Source organism: Protobothrops mucrosquamatus, unplaced genomic scaffold, assembly GCF_001527695.2.
Source record: "Protobothrops mucrosquamatus isolate PMUCROS unplaced genomic scaffold, P.Mucros_1.0 scaffold5539, whole genome shotgun sequence".
NCBI lineage: Eukaryota > Metazoa > Chordata > Lepidosauria > Squamata > Viperidae > Protobothrops > Protobothrops mucrosquamatus.
Genome location: NW_015391394.1, coordinates 20,420 through 39,329, shown reverse-complemented (window position 1 = coordinate 39,329; position 18,910 = coordinate 20,420). Strand labels below are relative to the sequence as shown.

The following is an 18,910-nucleotide window of genomic DNA, read 5'->3' as shown; positions in this document are numbered from 1 at the left end:
CAGTATCTGGTCAAATTCTGTCTATTCTTTATAAAATCCCATTGTTTTAATATCTTTTTCATATCTTGTTTGGATTTGCAGATATGGCCACCATGATAGATCAATACCTTGTTCTTGTAGGCCTTGTCTGTCTTTCAATTTTTCTTCATTGTCCAAAATATCTTTATAAGTCACAACTTTGTCATAATTAATTAAATTTGGGTAAGCAAATGCGTCCATTGTTGAAAGCTATCCAGGTATCTTAACATAAATTTTCGCTTTTATTTTTTCCCATTCTGAAAGAAGTGCATTTTTTATAAAGTGGTAATGCAGATGACCTTCTTCATCTGTTACTGTTTTCTTGAGAAAGATAAAAAGAGGACAATTTGTGTATGGTAATCTTCCATCAGGAATAAGATTGCAGACTGCTCCATTTTGATAGGAATCCTGACACTGACTGACCAACTGGCCATTACCACTGGGGGGAAAAAAGAGACAAAACTTTAGAACTAGTGATTTTAATTTAACAATACAACTTTCAGAAAAAAACAATGCCCTATATGTTGTTCACTTGCAACTAACCTGCAATTAAAAAAATAAATCACAACAAAGCAAGAAAGTTAATTATTGGTACTTAAAGTGTTTGTATCCAACCGGTATATTGAAGTCCATCAGGGATCATATCCCAGATGGTCTCAAAAGACATATAAGATCTTTTTGCCTACTTACAGACTCTGTAAGAAAGAAAACTCCATCAACTTCAGGTATGTTTGTTAACTCTGAGAAGGATTTTTAGTACATGTACTGGAGCTAAAGGCAAACTTTCATATCTTGCCTTTGCAGTTTTCATACATATAAGCCATAGCCATTTATGTGGATTTCATATGCTGACATGGTTCTAATTCACATTGTTCCCAGAATAACTTGATTACTGAAGTTATAAATATATGTGTCTATAATATAAACTATAGTATAGCCCAGTACGGTATAATATAGATATTATATGTATGTATGTATATATGTATGTATTTTTATCTTGCCTTTATTATTTTTATAAATTAATCAAGATAGTGAACATACTTAATGCTCATTCTTCTTACTATTTTCCCCACAATAACAACCCTCCCAATTTCTTTCTAAAAAATGCAATTGCTATAAATAACAATTTACATTAATTATAATTTAGATTCATAAAAATACAAGAGATGCCAAACTGTTCTTCCATTGATCTTAGCACAGTATATTCATGTCCCACTTTTTCAACCCATGCCTTAAAAACCAGAGCAAACTATTCATTTTTAAGATATGAATTAATGATTAATGCAATAGTTCTCAAATTTGTTTGTCACCACCCCATGAATAAAACTAATGATTTCATTGATGTCAAAGTTGGGAAGAACTAAATACAGAACCTACTTTTAATAACAGAATTTTAATCTGTATATCACAGATACTATCCACAATGTGCATTTGTGGTTCTGCAAAGTTTGAGAATCCTGGACTGAACCATTAAGATCAAGATTTCTTCTGAACTCATGTTAAGATACTAAAACAACAACTTATTGAATATTAAAAGATGTATTCTGCTATACTGTGCTGAAAAGGATTATTTTCTAGTAATATAAGAGAAAAAGAAAGAGATGAATCAATTGTAAAGATCCCTTCAACAAAGAGTGCCATGATGAAGGGGGGATATACAGGACCCTATGTTAGAGAGATAAAGTGAGGTGTGTGCTGCAGTGGAACATTGTGTACAGTTCTCTTCTATGCTGTGGTGTATCTAGTCTTTGAAAAGCAAAAGGAACTCTCACAGTTGCAATGGTCTTGTGCTTCTTGTTTTATCTTTCACAAGTTGGGAGGAAAAAAAGGAGACACTTCCCCCCCCCCCCAAATGGTGACAGGTTATTCCCACTTTCTAACTGGAGATTTTTCTATGACATCTGTTTAGAATTACTAAACTATCATGAGATCGTTTAGTATCTCAGCCAGTTAATTCATTGTTCTTCTTACCTTTTAAGCAGGAGATGTAGGCAGCTCCCCTTTTACAATTATCTAAATGGTTCTGTTAATTTTGGATGCTGCCGTACAGGTCTCATGAATGAAACTGACCTACAAATATTTTAGTACATAAATTAGTAAAACCTCTTATTTGCCTCTGGATTTGAGCCAGAATGAAGGACTTCAAATAAGAGACTCTAGTAATCTGTATATTAAAATATTTGTAGGTTACTTTTGTAAGAAAGAATTAATATATAGACAACTACATCTGATGAGGTTATTGTACTCAACTTAGATGTTTTCAGATGAAATTATTTCTGTCCATATTTGAGACCATATAAAAATCAGTAATGCTTTCAACGTATGCAAAAGACACCCCAGAATCAGAAGGATAGCAATGGTATTCAATGAAAATAGTTTTTAAAACTCATAATCTACAAAATATGAACAGTCAAATGCATTAAGTGAAACAAGAAATATGACAGTGTTTGGAATCTACCAGTACCCTGAAAGCAGGTGATTTTATTTTATTTATTTTTTAATTCAGAGGCTTCTCAAGAAAGAAAAGGAAAGAAGGTCTACCAGCAACTCAAAATTTATATAATATTTGTAACATTCATTCCATCATAGATTTTTTATAATAATAGTCACACAACTAGCACAGAGTATTAATATGAATTCTCACATACAATGCCTCAGCAAATGAAATAAATATTAGAATAGCTGCCCTGCTTTGTATTTTTTTTAATGCAAATTTAGATCAGGCGTGTCCACACTGAGTGAAGAGGATTTGTCTTGTGCCACATTCAAAATGTATAATATAGTTAATCTATATAAATAACAAATCTCCTTTATTTTGGGGGGGGGTTGTGGTGCTGCATTACTAGCTGTCCAGGGCCACATGTGGTCCCTGGGCCATGGGTTGGACATGCCTGATTTAGATGAATAAAGTGGAAATGTCCTCATGGTTATTTTTTTATAGAGAAGTCAAGTTAGATGGAACGCTAAAGAAAGCAAATCTTCTTTCCTTCCTTTGATAGATTAAAAAAAAGACATTTCAGATTCAGCTAATGTTCTGAACCCAGCACCCATTGTGAAAGATCATGGATAAAGGAAATGATTCTGTCATTACTGAATTCATTCTTCAGGGATTCACAGACAATCCCAAAATGCAGCTTGTTCTTTTTTTTATCTTCCTCTCAATTTATGTCATTGCTGTGTTAGGGAATGTTGGGATGATTCTATTGATATGCACTAGTACCCAACTTCACAAACCCATGTATTACTTCCTGGGCAACCTTTCCTTTGTTGATCTCTGCTGTTCCTCAACCATTGCTCCTAGAATGCTGATTGATTTATTAAGTGAAACTAAAAGGATTTCTTACAATGCCTGTGCTACACAGCTCTTTTTCTATGTGTTTTTTGTAGACATAGAGTGTGTTTTGTTGGCTGTGATGGCCTATGACAGGTATGTGGCTATCTGTAATCCACTTCTCTATTCAGCTAAAATGTCCAAAACGCTCTGCCAACAACTGATTGCTTTTGCATATTGCATAGGCTTCATGGATACAATAATATACACTTCCTCTACATTCCTACTCACATTCTGCAGGTCAAATCTTATTAATCATTTCTTCTGTGATATGCCTCCACTGTTTGTACTCTCCTGTTCTGACACCTATGTTAATGAGCTTGTGCTACTTATCATTGATGGCTTCATTGAAGCATGCAGCATTTGTATGAGTCTTATATCCTATGTTTATATTGTGGTTACAATCTTAAGAATGCACTCGGCTGAGGGTAGGCGCAAGGCATTTTCCACCTGTGCTTCTCACCTGACAGCTGTTGGGATATTCCACGGGACCATAGTCTTCATGTACATTCGGCCCACCTCCAGCTATTCCATGGACCAAGACAAATGGGCCTCTATGTTCTACACAGTCGTGATCCCCATGCTCAATCCTTTGATCTACAGCCTGAGGAACAAGGAGGTGAAAGATGCTCTGACAAAATCAGTGGGCAATGTATGGACTTTTAAAGGCAGGAAACCCAAATAAATGTAAGGGACAGCTTCATTCAGTAATAGCTTCTGACCTAAAGAGGAATAACATCACTGGGTAAAAGAAATACATTTTGACGTAATGTTTTTATGCTTCTAAATATTATCTCAATAATAATCACAACTTATTTAACATAGTAGACTTAACTAACAACAATCTCAATCCTGTTGAACACCATTTTTTCAGTTTAATCAGATAAACTTTGTACTTCCAGCTCTTAGCCACTTCCCAGGCTCTTTAGCCACAAACAATGGTAGCATGGCAAGAGTCCAAGAAATGAGAGTTGCTAGTTTCATAAACCAAGATGATTAACTGTATGAATCACAGGATTAAAATCCTGTATAATTTTTAATTGTGGAAAGCCCAAGGCTGAAAGTCTATATCGGCATACAGAGTTCAATACACATAAATTAAAAGTTGTTATTAGTTCTGAATGTATCACATTGCAAGTAGTTTAACATGTAATAAACCAAATATTTCAATCAGATTTTATATTTAACCACAATTTTCATCTTTATGTTTAAAATACCCATATACTTTCTGTGGAAAAAAGGACTACATGTTCAATTAGCCTTGTCCAATCTAAGGCAATATTGATTAGGAGGTATGGGATTTGGAGTCCAACATATATGGAGGGATACTGATCTGAAGAGTTGCATTAAGATGTATCCACTCAAAATAAATAAAATCAAATATTTAAAAAAATCTGAGTTTCTCCCCCTTCATTTAGGATATTTTTTGTAATTCCCAAAGCATAAGAAATCCTGAGCTGGAATAATGAAGTGATTTCTATAAAATTCCTATAGCACACTATAAATTGCAGAAATTGATAGGGCTATATTAAAAAACTGAGAAACAGATAGGAAAAATACATATTAAGTATTCAAGCCAACAAGAAAGATTGGAGCATTTTACATTGGAAAAAGAAAACAAGGGGACAGGGTCACAAAAGTGTTTTGAAAACCTTGGCAGAGAAACATGTTTTGCTCTTTTTCATAACACCAGAACTGATGATCTTTCAGTAATAAGAGCTTTTAGGGAAAATCAATGAAACTACTTCTATAAATTATGTAATTGATTGCCATCAATTGCATCAAATTCCTGGGTGTGCAGCTAACGAGTAGGCTGGCTTGGTCGCTCAACAGTGAGAAACTGATGAAGCGGGGACAGCAGTGTCTGTATTTTCTGCGTCGCATGAGAAAAGCACATCTTCCTTCCCCTGTCCTGACCACTTTCTACAGGGGGACAATCGAGAGCATCTGTCATACAGCATCACAGTCTGGTTTGGAAGCATCACTGCTTCAGACAGGAAGGCGGTGCAGAGAGTGGTGAGAATGGCCGAAAAGATCATTGGCTGTTCCCTCCGTCCCATTCAGGACATAGCACAGAAGCGTTGCTTGAGCAGGGTCCATAAGATTATCTGGGACACTACACATCCTCTTCATGACCTGTTTTCCTTGTTACCTTCTGACTTTTCTAGGCTGCCCTATCTATGTTTACTGGTAAAATACATGGGAAAATCCCATTGGAGGAAAATTCCACTTAGGGTTAGGGTTAGGTCCCCATGAACTCGGAGAGCAAAATGGACATCGCCAAGAAATTCGGAGTGCTTGGGTATGGTTAGGAGGGCACTGACTTTTCTAGGCTGCCCTATCTATGTTTCCTGGTAAAATACATGGGAAAATCCCATTGGAGGAAAATTCCATTTAGGCTCACAGTCTGGTTTGAAAGCATCACTGCTTCAGACAGGAAGGCGGTGAAGAGAGTGGTGAGAATGGCCAAAAAGATCATTGGCTGTTCCCTCCCTCCCATACAGGACATAGCACAGAAGCGTTGCTTGAGCAAGGTCCGTAAGATTATCTGGGACACTACACATCCTCTTCACAACCTGTTTTCCTTGTTACCTTCTGGGAGGAGGAGGCTTCATGGTATCCATAGCAGAACATCCAGATTCAGCCATACTTTCATTCCATACAGCATTAACCTTGTGAACTCTCACGCTTCCTCCTTCCATTATATATTCAAGAGGGACAATATTTAATATTTATTTGCTATGTATATGTAGGGGTGTGGGTCTATACACACCCCTACATATGGTTCGGACTCTTTTGTGACCGGCAGTGAAATACATGGGAGAATCCCATTCACTATGAAAATGAAACTACACTTAGGGTTAGAACTACGGTTAGAATTAGGTTACTTCACTTTAAAGTCACGAGTGAAAAATGGTGTTACAGTAGGTCTAGATTCTAGGAGGCTCTCAAAGGAAAGAGAACATAAGAGCTCTTCTTTTGGACTCTTGTAGACAGCAGTGAAATACATTGGAAAAACTCTTTAGGGATGAAAACGAAACTAGGATTAGAGCTAGGATTAGAGTTAAGGTTAGTTCAGTTGGAAGTCAGGGCTGAAAAATGGTGTGAGGAATAGATTCTAGGAGGTTCTCAAAGGATAGAGAAAATAACTGCTTTTCGATCGGAATCTTTTGTGGGCTGCAGTGAAATACATGGCAAAATCTATACTGGAATACTGCATCCAGTTTTGGTCACCGCGATGTAAAAAAGATGTTGAGACTCTAGAAAGAGTACAGAGAAGAACAACAAAGATGATTAGGGGACTGGAGGCTAAAACATATAAGGAACGGCTGCTGGAAGTGGGTATGTCTAGTTTAATGAAGAGAAGGACAAGGGGGGGACATGATAGCAGTGTTCCAATATCTCAGGGGCTGCCACAAAGAAGAGGGAGTCAAGCTATTCTCCAAGGTGCCTGAAGGCAGGACAAGAAGCAATGGGTGGAAACTAAGCAAGGAGAGAAGCAACCTAGAACTAAGGAGAAACTTCCTGACAGTTAGAACAATTAACCAGTGGAACAACCTGCCTCCAGAAGTGGTGAATGCTCCAACACTGGAAGTTTTTAAGAAGAGGCTGGACAGCCATTTGTCCAAAATGGTATAAGGTTTCCTGCCTGAGCAGGGGGTTGGACTAGATGACCTCCAAGGTCCCTTCCAACTCTACTACTACTACTACTACTATTATTATTATTATTATTATTATTATTATTATTATTATTATTATTATTATTATTATTATTATTATTATCATCATCATCATCATCATCATCATCATCATCATCTCATTGACAGTGAAAATGAAACTAGGGTTAGGGTTAGATCACTTTAGAGTCAGAGCTGAAAAATTGTGTAATGGCCAGTAGATTCTGGGAGGTTCTCAAAGGAAAGAGAACATAAAGCTATTCGTTCTGGCTTGTTTGTGGGCAGCAGTGAAATACATGGCAAACTCCCATTGACAATGAAAATGAACCTAGAGTTAGAGCTAGGGTTAGAGTTAGGGTTAGATCACTTCAGAATAAGGGCTGAAAAATGGTGTGATGGCTAGATTCTAGGAGGTTCTCAAAGGAAAGAGAACATAACAGCTTTTCGTTCGGACTCTTTTGTGGGTCGCAGTGAAATACATGGGAAATGACAGAAGAAATGATAGAAGGTGTTGAAGCCCCAGGAACCTTGGGGGGAAGTGATCGTGCAATATTGGAATTCAATATTATGGAAGCACAAATTAGAACACAGTCAAATTAGAGTCTTGGACTTTAAGAGAGCTAATTTCAATAAACTTAGAGAAAGCTTGGGAAGGATTCCATGGATGAGAATCCTCACAGGGAAACAACTGAAGAAGCTTGGGAAATGTTGAAAAGTGAGATAATAAAAGCCCATTCTAGCACAATAGCAACAAAGAAGAAAACTAACAGCTGTCAAAAGAAACCAGCATGGCCGCATAAAAAAAACTCTCTGATAAATTGAAAGATAAAAAGGACAAGTATAAAAAGTGGAAAGAGGGGCACATAACTAAAGCAGAATATCAGCAAATAGCCCAAGCCTGCAAATATAAGTGAGGAAAGCTAAGGCTCAAAATGAACTAAGGCTTGTGACCAAAGTCAAAAATAACAAAACAAAACAAAAAAAGCTTCTTTCAACATGTAAAAAACAAGACAAAAGTGAAGGAAATGATTGGTCCATTAGTGGGGGAAAGTGGCAAGAAGATGACAAGCAACAGGGAGAAACAGGGCTTTTTTGTCATAGAATGCCCAGAACGGAATTCCGGCACCTTTTTTGGATGGAACCTTGTAGGGTAGGCAAGACGGGTTATATGACATGTGTGAGTTCCTGCACCTTTTTTTTTTTTTTTTACAAAAAAAGCACTGAGGAGAAAGCAGAACTATTTGACTCGTTTTTTGCATATGTATTTACACAAAGGGAAAAAACAGTCCAACCTATCAAAAACAGTGCCATAAAAAACAGAATAGAAACACAAGTTATGATAGGCAAGAAAATGGTAAGTTAGCACCTGTCCAGCTTACACGAGTTCAAATCACCAAAACCAGAAGGATTACATCCCAAGGTACTCAAGGAACTGGCAGATGTGATCTCAGAACCACTTAACAATATTTTTCTAAGATCCTGGAGCACTGGGGAACTACCAGAGGATTGGAAAAAAGCTGATGTAATTCCCATTTTCGAAAAAGGAAAAAAATGGATCCGGGAAATTAAAGACCTATCAGCCTGACCTCAATACCTGGGAAGATTCTGGAAAAGATAATCAAACAATGAATCAGCGAATACCTAGAGGCAAACAAAGTCATTACTAAAAGCCAACATGGGTTTGTCAAAAACAGATCATGCCATACAAATCTGATTGCATTCTTTGACCAAGTGACGAAATTATTGGACCAGAGAAAGGCTGTGGATATAATTTACTTGGACTACAGTAAGGCATTTGATAAAGTAGATCACAACTTACTACTTGATAAGATAGAAAAATGTGGGTTAGACAGCATCACCAACAGATGGATTCATAGGTGACTGACTGGCTGTACTCAGCATCTGGTCCTCAATGGAATTGAATCTACATGGAGGGAAGTGTATAGTGGGGTGCCCACTCTTGGACATTGCCAACAGATTCGGAGGGCTTGGAGATGGTTAGAAGGGCACTGACATTTCTAGGCTGCCCTATCTAGCTTTCCTGGTAAAATACATGGGAAAATCCCATTGGAGGAAAATTCCACTTCAGGTTAGGGTTAGGTCCCCATGAACTCGGAGAGCAAAATAGACATTGCCAACAAATTTGGAGTGCTTGGGTATGGTGAGGATGGCACTGACCTTTCTAGGATGGCTTATCTATGTTTCCTGGTGAAATACATGGGAAAATCCCATTGGAGGAAAATTCCACTTACGGTTAGGGTTAGGTCCCCATAAATTCAGAGAGCAAAATGGATATCGCCAACAAATTCGGAGTGCTTGGTTATGGTTAGGAGGGCACTGACTTTTCTAGGCTACCCTATCTATGTTTCCTGGTAAAATACAGGGGGAAATCCCATTGGAGGAAAATTCCACTTACGGTTAGGGTTAGGTCCCCATAAATTCAGAGAGCAAAATGGATATCGCCAACAAATTCGGAGTGCTTGGTTATGGTTAGGAGGGCACTGACTTTTCTAGGCTACCCTATCTATGTTTCCTGGTAAAATACAGGGGGAAATCCCATTGGAGGAAAATTCCAGTTAGGGTTAGGGTTAGGTCCCCATGAACTCAGAGAGCAAAATGGACATCGCCACCAACTTCGGAGTGCTTCGGTATGGTTAGGAGGGCACTGACATTTCTAGGCTGCCCTATGTTTCCTGGTAAAATACATGGGGAAATCCCATTGGAGGAAAATTCCACTTAGGGTTAGGGTTAGGTCCCCATGATCTCGGAGAGCAAAATGGATATCGCCAACCAATTTGGAGTGCTTGGGTATGATGAGGATGGCACTGACTTTTCTAGGCTGGTTTATCTATGTTTCCTGGTAAAATACATGGGAAAGTCCGATTTGAGGAAAATTCCACTTCAGGTTAGGGTTAGGTCCCCATGAACCCGGAGGGCAAAATGGATATCACCATCAAATTCGGAGTGCTTGGGTATGGTTAGTAGGGCACTGACATTTCTATGCAGGCCTATCTATGTTTCCTGGTAAAATACAGGGGGAAATCCCATTGGAGGAAAATTCCACTTAGGGTTAGGGTTAAGACGGCATGAACTTGGAGAGCAAAATGGACATCGCCAGCAAACTCGGAGTGCTTGGGTATGGTTAGGAAGACACTTACTTTTCTAGCCTGCCCTATCTGTGTTTCCTGGTAAAATACATGGGAAAATCCCATTGGAGGAAAATTCCACTTAGAGTTAGGATTAGGTCCCCATGAACTCGGAGAGCAAAATGGACATTGCCAACAAATTCAGAGTGCTTGGGTATGGTTAGGAAGACACTGACTTTTCTAGGCTGCCCTATCTATGTTTCCTGGTAAAATACAGGGGGAAATCCCTTTGGAGGAAAATTCCAGTTAGGGTTAGGGTTAGATCAATTTAGAGTCAGCTGAAAAATGGTTTCAGCACTAGATTCTAGTAGGTTCTCAAAGGAAAGAGAAAATAACAGCTTTTCTTCCGACTCATTTGTGAGCTGCGGTGAAATACATGGGAAAATCTCATTAAATATGAAAATGAAACTAGGGTTAGGGTAAGGGCTGGGGTTAGGGTTAGGGTTAGATCATTTTAGAGTCAAGGCTGAAAAATGGTGTGAGGGCTAAATTCGAAGATGATCTCAAAGGAGAGAGAACATATCAGCTTTTCGCTCAGAGTCATTAGTGAGCCACAGTGAAATAGATGGGAAAATCCAATTGACTATGAAAATAAAACAAGGTTTAGGGTTAAATCACTTTGGAGTCAGGGGTGAAAAGCGGTGTGAGGGCCAGATACTATGAACTTCTCAAAGATTAAAGAGCATAACGGGTTTTTGTTAAGACACTTTTGTGCGCAGCAGTGAAATACATGGGGAAATCCCATTGTCATTGGAAATGAAACTAGGGTTAGGGTTAGGGTTAGGGTAAGGGCTAGGGTTAGGGTTAGGGATAGGGTAAGATCAATTTGGAGTCACGAGTGAAAAAGTGTGTTAGGGCTCAAATCTTGGACGTTCTCAAAGGAAAGAGAACCTAACAGCTTTTCATTCGTACTCTTTTGTGGGCCGCATTGAAATACATGGGAAAATTCAATTGACAATGAAAATTAAATTAGGGTAGAGTTAGGGGTAGGGGTAAGATTACATCAGCTTAGAGTCAGGAGTGAAAAATGGTGTGAGGGCTAGATTTTGGAAGATTCTCAAAGGAAAGAGAACATAACAGCTTTTCATTCGGACTCATTAGTGAAATACATTGGAAAATCTCATTGACAATGAAAATGAAACTAGGGTTAGGGTTAGGGTTAGATCACTTTAGAGTCAGGGCTAAAAAATGGTATCAGGGCTAGATTCTATGAGGTTCTCAAACTAAAGAGAACATATCAGCTTTTTGTTCGGACTCATTTGTGATCTTCAGTTAAATACATTGGAAAACCCCATTAACTATGTAAATGAAACTAGGGTTAAGGTTAGATCACTTTGAAGTCAGGGCTGAAAAACGGTGGGTGAGGGCCAGATTTTAGGAAGTTCTCAAAGGAAAGAGAACATAACAGCTTTTCCCTCAGTCATTTGTGACCCGCAGTGAAATACATGGGAAAATCCCATTGATTATGAAAATGAAAATAGGGTTAGGGTTAGGCCTAGGGTTAGGATTAGGGTTAAGGTTATATCACTTTGGAGTCAGGAGTGAAAAACAGTGTGAGGGCCAGATTCTAGGAATTTATTAAAGGAAAGAAAACATAACAGCTTTTCATTCAGACTCTTTTGTGTGCAGCAGAGAAAAACAAGGGGAAATCCCATTGTCATTGGAAATGAATCTAGGTTTAGGGTTAGGGCTAGAGTTAAGGTTAGGGTTTGTTTAATGGAAAAACCACAGTAAAGCCACAGTTTCCCCAGAGTGAGGAAACACATTCGGTGGGTTCGGGGTCAGACAAGAGTCTACACAGCCTATAGCTATAAAGGACTGAGAATGACAATTAGAATAGTCATTCCATAGAATTTTCAAAAATAATTACAAAAGGAAACATGCCAGGGTATATTGATTAAAGAATTTCATATCTGTTAGAGTTAGAGTGGGATAGTCTTAGACTCACAAGATTCTGTCTATATGGTTTTTACAAATAAAGAACTGAACTTTGGCTGGATTGTTCAAGTCGCTCTTCAGCTAGGTCTGAGAATTGTTGATTTTTAGCTGGGACTTAAGATATTATTTACTTAACCATAGTCTCCAATTAAAACTATCACAACATAGCATGAAAATGCAACCAATTATCTCCAGGATCTGGGGTACTGAAGTACCTAAGGGACTATATCCCAAGTGATATGAAAAAAGATTTAAGATCTCTGCTCCTATTTACAAGTTTTGTAAGAGCAAAGAAGTCACTGATTCAACTCCAGGTATGTTTTAATTACACAAGTTTTATACAAATGTTGAGTTTATATTAACAACAATAACAATCCATACATGAATATACTGAGAAGTTTTTAAACCATACTAAAGTCAGAGAGAAGCTTAATTTCATAGTTTCAATGGATTTATAATGGTTTGTACTTTTGAGATGTTAAATCCTTCTTAAGACTTAATCGCAGATGGATGAGAAGAGAGCAAAATGCATCCATTGCAGGATCCCTTAATGAAAAGCAAGCCTGAAAAAATTAAAATAGAGATCAAACGACTAGTATCAGAAAGATTCTTTTAACAAGACTGGCTCATCTTCATCTTAAGGAATTCTTTCTTCTTGAATATCCAATCCAAGCCTTACTAATTTAATTAAGCTTTACTGATCTAATTAAGTTGAAACTTTCTAATTTAAGATCCATGTAAGTCTAAGACATCAACCAGAAGTAACATTAATAAAATGTATCAAAGAATGACAGGAAATTGCTTGGACCATTGTAATGAAAAATGCAAAAGATATGCTTCCTGCCTTGTTGTCCATGGGATGAATTGTTCAAGGGAGCTCTATAGGGTTTCCCAATTGAAGATCAGCCTCCAGGGCTTCAGTCCATCCAGACACCATCTAAACTCCATCATGAGATCTTTGAAGATTCTTTGTGGATTAAAAAACACATATTTATGACAGACATTATGTCTTTTGAAGGAACATTATACCTAGGGTATCCATTTTGCTCTCTGTTTCAATATGTGTGATTTCTTTACTCCTCAGAAAGGGCATAAGATTTTATCTTCCTCCAGCTTGGTTTATAAGAATGTCTAAAGGTTTCTCCTTGACAACAATCAGTAGGACCTGTTTTTCACCTTGCCTCTTTAGAGGAGGCATTGTGAGGTTCTTCATTAAGAATAATCTTAGCCAAGATATTTTATATTTAGCCAAACTGATAGAGGGGGTTTTATTGGTGTGCCTACTCTTTCACTATCTTTTTTATATCATTGATCATGAAGAGATGTCAGTGAATATTTGGAGACATCACTTTGCAAAAGTTGCACTCCCACCTATTAGAAATGACATTGCCAATCTTGAAATATTGATTAATATTCCAAATTGATATCTTTGAAATACTGGCCTAAAATTTATTTATTTATTTATTTATTTATTGCCTTATTATTTTTACCAATAACTCAAGGTGGCAAACATATCCAACACACCATCCTCTCCTATTTTCCTCACAATAACAATCCTGTGAGATGAGTTGGACCAAAAAAGAGTGATTAACCAAAGATTATTAAACAGGTTAATTGTCTATGGAGATTCTTAATCATCCAGGCCATGGTTATCTCAAAGGTGCTTTTTTCAAAAGGCAACTGTACGTGTGTTTTTTTTTCTTGAGGAAGAAATGTTTCACTTCTCATCCAACAAGCTTCATCAGATCTGACAGGATGGAGGTGGGGAATGGAAAGATCATATTTGTTTGCAGTCATCTGGTCGTTAGCAGATGACTGCAAACATTGAGACTCTTGGGGATTTATCTGTGCCCTCAGGGTCACCTGAATCAGAAAGCAAATGGGTGTGGAATCTTTTTGGAACTGCTGAAAGGATTGTGTTGTAGACAGGAGAAAGGTGGTGTCTTATCCTGTCTATTACAATAGTTCTCTATATCCACATTCTGGATAGAGAGAATCATTGGTTTGAAAGAGGTGTAAAAGAGGCCATCTATGTTAAAATTGAATAAGGTAACCTATCCACCTATCCTGTCAGAACTAATCCTTCCATTCCCCCCCCCCATTCATTCAAAACTGACAAAGTTTCTTGGATGAGAAGTAAAACATCTTCAAGGAAAAAACAGCCCAGTTGCCTTTTCAAAAAAGCACCTTTAAGGTAAGTTAATTGAATATCTCTACCTCCTATATTATTTGGCTCCACATATAAAGAGGTTCAGCTATGAACACAACAACTTTAGGTACAGAAAGGTATCTCACTTGGGAAATATGGAGGAAAAAATTGTGGAAAAGCAAACACATGTTTTATTGTGTATAGAGAAGAGCAACAAAGATGATTAGGGGACTGGAGGCTAAAACATATAAGGAACGATTGCTGGAATTGGGTATGTCTAGTTTAATGAAGTGAAGGGCGAGGGGGGACATGATAAAAGTGTTCCAATATCTCAGGGGCTGCCAGAAAGAAGAGGGAGTCAAGCTATTCTCCAAAGCGCCTGAGGGCAACACAAGAAGCAACGGATGGAAACTGATCAAGGAGAGAAGCAACTTAGAACTAAGGAGAAACTTCCTGACAGTTAGAACAATTAACCAGTGGAACAACCTGCCTCCAGGAGCGGTGAATGCCCCAACACTGGAAGTTTTTAAGAAGAGACTGGACAGCCATTTGTCCGAAATGGTATAGGGTTTCCTGCCTGAGCAGGGGGTTGGACTAGATGACCTCCAAGGTCCCTTCCAACTTTTATTATTATTATTATTATTATTATTATTATTATTATTATTATTATTATTATTATTATTATTATTATTATTATTATTACACCATAAAAGGACATGAAATTCCATGTTGTTAGAACACTGAAAGTAAGGGAAACCAATAATCTTTTAATGGCTGGTGGAACCTGAAATTTAGAACCAAAGAAACAAAACTGGGAAATGAATAGTGTGGGAATTTCATGTACTCTATTACTGCCAATTTACCATCTACCATTCAAAGGGAATATTGGGATAAATGGAACCTACAATAGGAGATATGGAGCCTTCAAATGACCCCCCTTTCTAGGATATTTTGCTAAGCTTCCAAACAGATGGAATAGGGGGAATTATGGCTGCTAGCAGACATAAATGCATTAAAATTTGACACATACTTTTATATTAACATATCAATTATAGCAATATATTAATCTGCATCCTTCATTTGACTGAAATAGAAAATGAAGCAGGTATATTAGAATTTTATATATATTCTCAAAGACTACATTTTTGCATAATAAACAAATTCCACCTAGCAAATATGCTGTATGCTGAGTTAGGTATAAGTAGTGTGGTCCCAATCCTCTTGAAAAAAATATAGATTCTTGTTGCATGAAGATAGGAACACAGGTGAAGCTCTAAGTAATATCATTTTCTTTTTCCTAATGGGATCAGACAGACATTTCATGATCAGCAAATCACCTGAACCAATCCATCTCTTCAAGAAATCATGGATAAAGGAAATGGTTCTGCCATTACCGAATTCATTCTTCAAGGATTCACAGGCAATCCCAAAATGCAGCTGGTTCTTTTTACGGTCTTCCTCTTGGTTTATGTCATCACTGTATTAGGGAATCTGGGGATCATTCTGTTGATTTGCACTAAACCCCAACTTCACAAACCCATGTATTACTTCCTGGGCAACCTCTCCTTTGTTGATCTCTGCTGTGCCTCAACCATTGCTCCTAAAATGCTGATTGACTTATTAAGTGAAAGTAAAAGGATTTCTTACAGTGGCTGTGTTACACAGCTCTTTCTGTTTGCTATCCTTGCAGATGCAGAATGCCTTTTGTTGGCTGTGATGGCCTATGACAGATACGTGGCCATCTGCAATCCACTCCTCTATCCAACCATCATGTCCAAAAAGGCCTGCCAGAAAATGATCACTATTGCGTACTTTACAGGCCTGATAGATTCAATGATACAAACTTCCTCTACATTCCGGCTATCTTTCTGTAGCTCCAATGTTATCAATCACTTCTTCTGTGATGAGCCTCCACTTCTAATACTCTCCTGCTTTGATATCTATATTAGTGAGATTGTATTATTTACCTTTGTTGGCTTTGTTGAAGCAAGCAGCATTGGAATGATTCTTGTATCCTATGTTTACATTTTGGCTACAATCTTGAGAATGCGCTCTGCTGAGGGCCGGCACAAAGCATTTTCCACCTGCGCCTCTCACTTGACAGCTGTTGGGATATACCACGGGACAATACTCTTCATGTACTTCCGACCAAGTTCTAGCTATTCCATGGACCAAGACAAATGGGCCTCTATGTTCTACACAGTTGTGATCCCCATGCTGAACCCCGTGATCTACAGCCTGAGAAACAAGGAGGTGAAAGATGCTATGTCAAAATCTCTTGGCCATATATGGATTTGGAAAGGGAGAATCTTTGTTTTACAATAACTTGAAAGGGTGGCGATTTGAGAGGGAGGGACATACAAAAGATTTATCTAGAACAGGGGTGTCAAACTGCCAGCCCGTGGGCCAGATGCATCACACGGAAGCTGCGCCCACTCCATTGCTGGCAATGGCAAAACAGTCCCAATACGTTGCATGACTTCATGTGATGTCGCGAGTTTGACATGTCTGAACTAGAAGATGTGGTAAAATCACATTGGGGATACATGTATTTTTAAAGGATGTGGCCCTAGACAAATTTAATAGAAAACTTAATAAAAATCTCTATTTCCTTTTTTAAAGAGGGGGGGAATTCAGTGGAAAAAAAGAATACATGTGTAATGTGTCTTAGCCAAGTGTCAGAACCACAACCTGTCAACTAGTTTATATAGAAGACATTTCTGGTCAACCTAGGGAGTGTTTGTAATCGACCCCTCTAGTTCTTTCTAATAGGTGCTAAAGAAATGTTACTTCTAGCAGGCAAAAGCACAAATAATCTAATGCTTCTGGCTAAAGTTAATTCATAGTTGCCAAAAAAAACCTAATTACCTATAAATAAGCTAATAAGCACCAGGCCCTCACGCTGGAGAGATAAGTTGAAACCAGGCAAATTTCCACTCGTCCTACAGTAGCTCAAAATTTTCATAATATTTTCAACATTCATTCCAAGATAAATTTTTGTAGAAGCAGTCACACCACTAGCACAAAGTATTAATATGAGTTCTCATATGCAATACCTCAGCAAATGAAGTAAAGATTAGAATACCTGTACACACTGCCCTACTTTGTATTTTTGTTTAATGCAAATTTAATGATCATTTAGATGAATGTAATAAAAATGTGGCCCTGGTGCTCTGGATTATTGTGAAGCCAAAAAAGGTGGAACTCAAAAGAATGCAAATCTTTTTCCTTCCTTTGATAGATTTGATCTTTTTATGATTATGCTCTCAGTATGTGTCACTGTGTATTAGAGAATGTTGGGATAATTCTATTGATGTGCAGTAAATCCAAACTTCACAAACCCATGTATTACTTTCTAGGAAACCTCTCCATTGTTGATCTTTGCTGTTCTTCAGCCATTGCTCCTAAAATTTGATTTATTAGCTGAAACTGAAAGGATTTCTTAAAGTGCCTGTGTTTTACAGCTGTTTGTGTATGCCATGCTTGTAGACATAGAATGCCTTTTATTGGCTCTGATGGCCTATGACAGATATTGGCCATCTGCAATTCATTTCTCTATTCGGCTATAAAATCCAAAACAACTATGCCAGCAAATAATTGCTGTTGTATACAGTATAAGCCTTATGGATATGATAGTAGACTCTTCCTCTACATTTTGATCACCATTCTGCACATCAAATCTTATCGATCACTTCTTCTAAAACATATTTCCACACTTAAGGATCTCCTGCTCTGACAAATACGTTAATCATAATGTACTGTTTATCTTTGTTCACTTCATTGAAGTGAGCACTATAGCTATGATTCTTCTATCCTATGTTTATATTTGGGGTACAATTCAGAGAATGTGCTCTGTTGAGGGCAAGCACAAGGCTTTTCTCACCTGGGCTTCTCCTTTGACAGCTTTTCAGATATTCCATAGCACAATAGTATTCATGTACCTCCAGCCCTCATCTAGCTATACAATGAACCAAGACAAATGGGCTTTTATGTTCTGGTCATGATCCCAATGCTTAACCCTCTGATCTACATCCCTGAGGAATTAGGAAGTGAAAAATGAGAATATCACCAGACTAAAACAATTATTTGCAATAACTATAGACATAAGTTGCAAATTACTAAGTAGGGTTCAATCTTTCTCTCATCATGCCTACCAGGCATTCCAAATTCTACTGTCTCTTGGCTGTCTATGAAAAAAGCTCTCCTTCCTGACTACATTTCATCACATCAACACCTCAAGTCATCCTTAAATACATTACTCAATTCTCCTTTGATTTTAATTTTTAATTCTTTCTGCCTCTAATATCCAACATTCAAGGCCCCAACTTATCATTTTTTAAAAAAAAATTGTCAAAATAAAAGCATAATCTCAAGAGAAATGATCTTGTAATTAATTCCTAAGCCTTATTTCAAATCCATCTGAATGCTTAGTCCATTTGTAATATTCCAAAATCAAGGAAGAAGCAGAAACAAGAGTCACAAATTGGGAAGCTAAATGGTTGTCTCTAACAAATACTGAAAACAAAGCAGCTACTGAAATCTTTTGACAACTGGCTGTAATCATGCCTTTGTCAAGTGAGGAGTCTCACTGAGAACCATATTTCTGCTCACCTCTGTAGATGTCTAGATCTAGAGCAGCGGTTCTCAACCT

At 37.7% G+C, this 18,910-nt stretch overlaps 2 protein-coding genes and 1 pseudogene across 2 annotated transcripts; all 3 read left to right on the top strand.

The window, feature by feature from the left end:
- The first annotated feature begins 1,271 nt into the window (after positions 1-1,271).
- Positions 1,272-4,034, top strand: LOC107299828 (olfactory receptor 1019-like). The gene is made up of 2 exons (XM_015829171.1): positions 1,272-1,282; positions 3,110-4,034. The coding sequence occupies exon 2, from the start codon at positions 3,147-3,149 to the stop codon at positions 4,032-4,034; it is 888 nt and encodes a 295-aa protein (XP_015684657.1). The 5' UTR covers positions 1,272-1,282; positions 3,110-3,146.
- Positions 4,035-15,618: 11,584 nt separating this feature from the next.
- Positions 15,619-16,584, top strand: LOC107299827 (olfactory receptor 1019-like). The gene has a single exon (XM_015829170.2). It carries the CDS (start codon positions 15,625-15,627, stop codon positions 16,582-16,584), a length of 960 nt encoding a protein of 319 aa, XP_015684656.1. The 5' UTR covers positions 15,619-15,624.
- A 1,018-nt stretch (positions 16,585-17,602) lies between these two features.
- Positions 17,603-18,263, top strand: LOC107299825 (annotated as a pseudogene).
- The last annotated feature ends 647 nt before the right edge of the window (positions 18,264-18,910 follow it).

What these genes read in the sequence shown, in the direction of transcription:
- LOC107299828 (XM_015829171.1), top strand. Translation starts at nt 3,147, where the DNA reads ATGCAGCTTGTTCTTTTTTTTATCTTCCTCTCAATTTATGTCATTGCT.
- LOC107299827 (XM_015829170.2), top strand. Translation starts at nt 15,625, where the DNA reads ATGGATAAAGGAAATGGTTCTGCCATTACCGAATTCATTCTTCAAGGA.